The sequence below is a fragment of the Aphanomyces invadans genome, assembly GCF_000520115.1.
Source record: "Aphanomyces invadans strain NJM9701 unplaced genomic scaffold supercont1.64, whole genome shotgun sequence".
In the NCBI taxonomy this organism is placed as follows: Eukaryota; Oomycota; class Saprolegniomycetes; order Saprolegniales; family Verrucalvaceae; genus Aphanomyces; species Aphanomyces invadans.
In genome coordinates, this window is record NW_008580209.1 from 240322 (window position 1) to 241397 (window position 1076).

Sequence of the window (1076 nt, forward strand, 5' to 3'; positions counted from 1 at the left end):
CAATGCAGTCGAAAATCACACTGCTCGGTAGGCGGCCAAATTCATGATCAAGCCGCTCACGCACGTCAGCGAACGTCGTCGAGGTATCGTACAGTCGCCCAACAGCGCCCTTGACGTAGGACCAAATCATTTCGATAGGTTGCAAGTCACTGTGATACGGCGGCGTGAAGACGACGTGATGGCCGCGATCCATGGCCATCTGCACGATGACAGGTACGATGTTGGCTGCGATGTGGGCTTTTAACTTGGTCCACAAAGTTGAACGGTATTCTTTGACGCCCAATTCGATGCCGTAGGTGGCGCACGCTTGCATCATTCGTGCCTTCGTCCACGATCCTGAAGGGGTGTCGTCTGGTAGGCCCTTGTGATACTTGGCGTTGTCTAACACAATGATCGCGTTGGATTTCTGTAGAGCAGCGACGTCGTCAAGCAAGCGTTGAAACCATGCAACGAAGTATCAATGGTTGAACATTGCGTGATAATCCTTGGGCTGTTTACGGCCTCCTTCAAACGCTTCGTAGGTCAAGAGCTTTGAGTTATCGCAACCGTCAGCCATTATGGCAGCGATGAAGCAGAGTCAACGCCTTTTGTGCTTCTGCTTGGCGTCTGCGGCATCGTCAGGATGGTATATACTGTGATTATGACGAGCAAAATGGTGACGTATATAGGATTCATCCAAATAGATTACCGGCCGAGGCTGCGAGGACTCTATAGCCGTGGTCATGTATTGAATTTATTTATCCCTAGCATTGGCAACAGCGTCAGTGAGTCTAATCGAATGATTTCATTTCCTTTGACCTCGTCGGAAACCCTTTTTTACAAGGAATTTCTGCACTAGTCGCAAACACGCATTCACAGCTTTTTTGTTTTGAGGGTCGTAATTCACAATACCATGCTCATAAACAATAACCATGCTCATATACAATAAACTCATAACATCTTTTGCAACCACTCGTGTGCGAGTTGATCGACGCTCATGAACACGTGATTGAATGATGGATAAGACCTCCTTTGTGTCTGGAATGCGTGTATTGCTATTCGCAGCAACTTTGGCAGCAGTCACAGTCTTATCGTGT

At 47.9% G+C, this 1076-nt stretch overlaps 1 protein-coding gene across 1 annotated transcript; it reads left to right on the forward strand.

Annotated features, from left to right (window-relative positions):
* Positions 1-136: 136 nt before the first annotated feature.
* H310_14261 (hypothetical protein) lies at positions 137-638 on the forward strand (the record flags this gene model as incomplete). Its single annotated transcript, XM_008882079.1, has 4 exons — positions 137-213; positions 297-354; positions 413-454; positions 522-638. Exons 1-4 carry the CDS (start codon positions 179-181, stop codon positions 636-638), a joined length of 252 nt encoding a protein of 83 aa, XP_008880301.1. The 5' UTR covers positions 137-178.
* Between the last annotated feature and the right edge of the window lie 438 nt (positions 639-1076).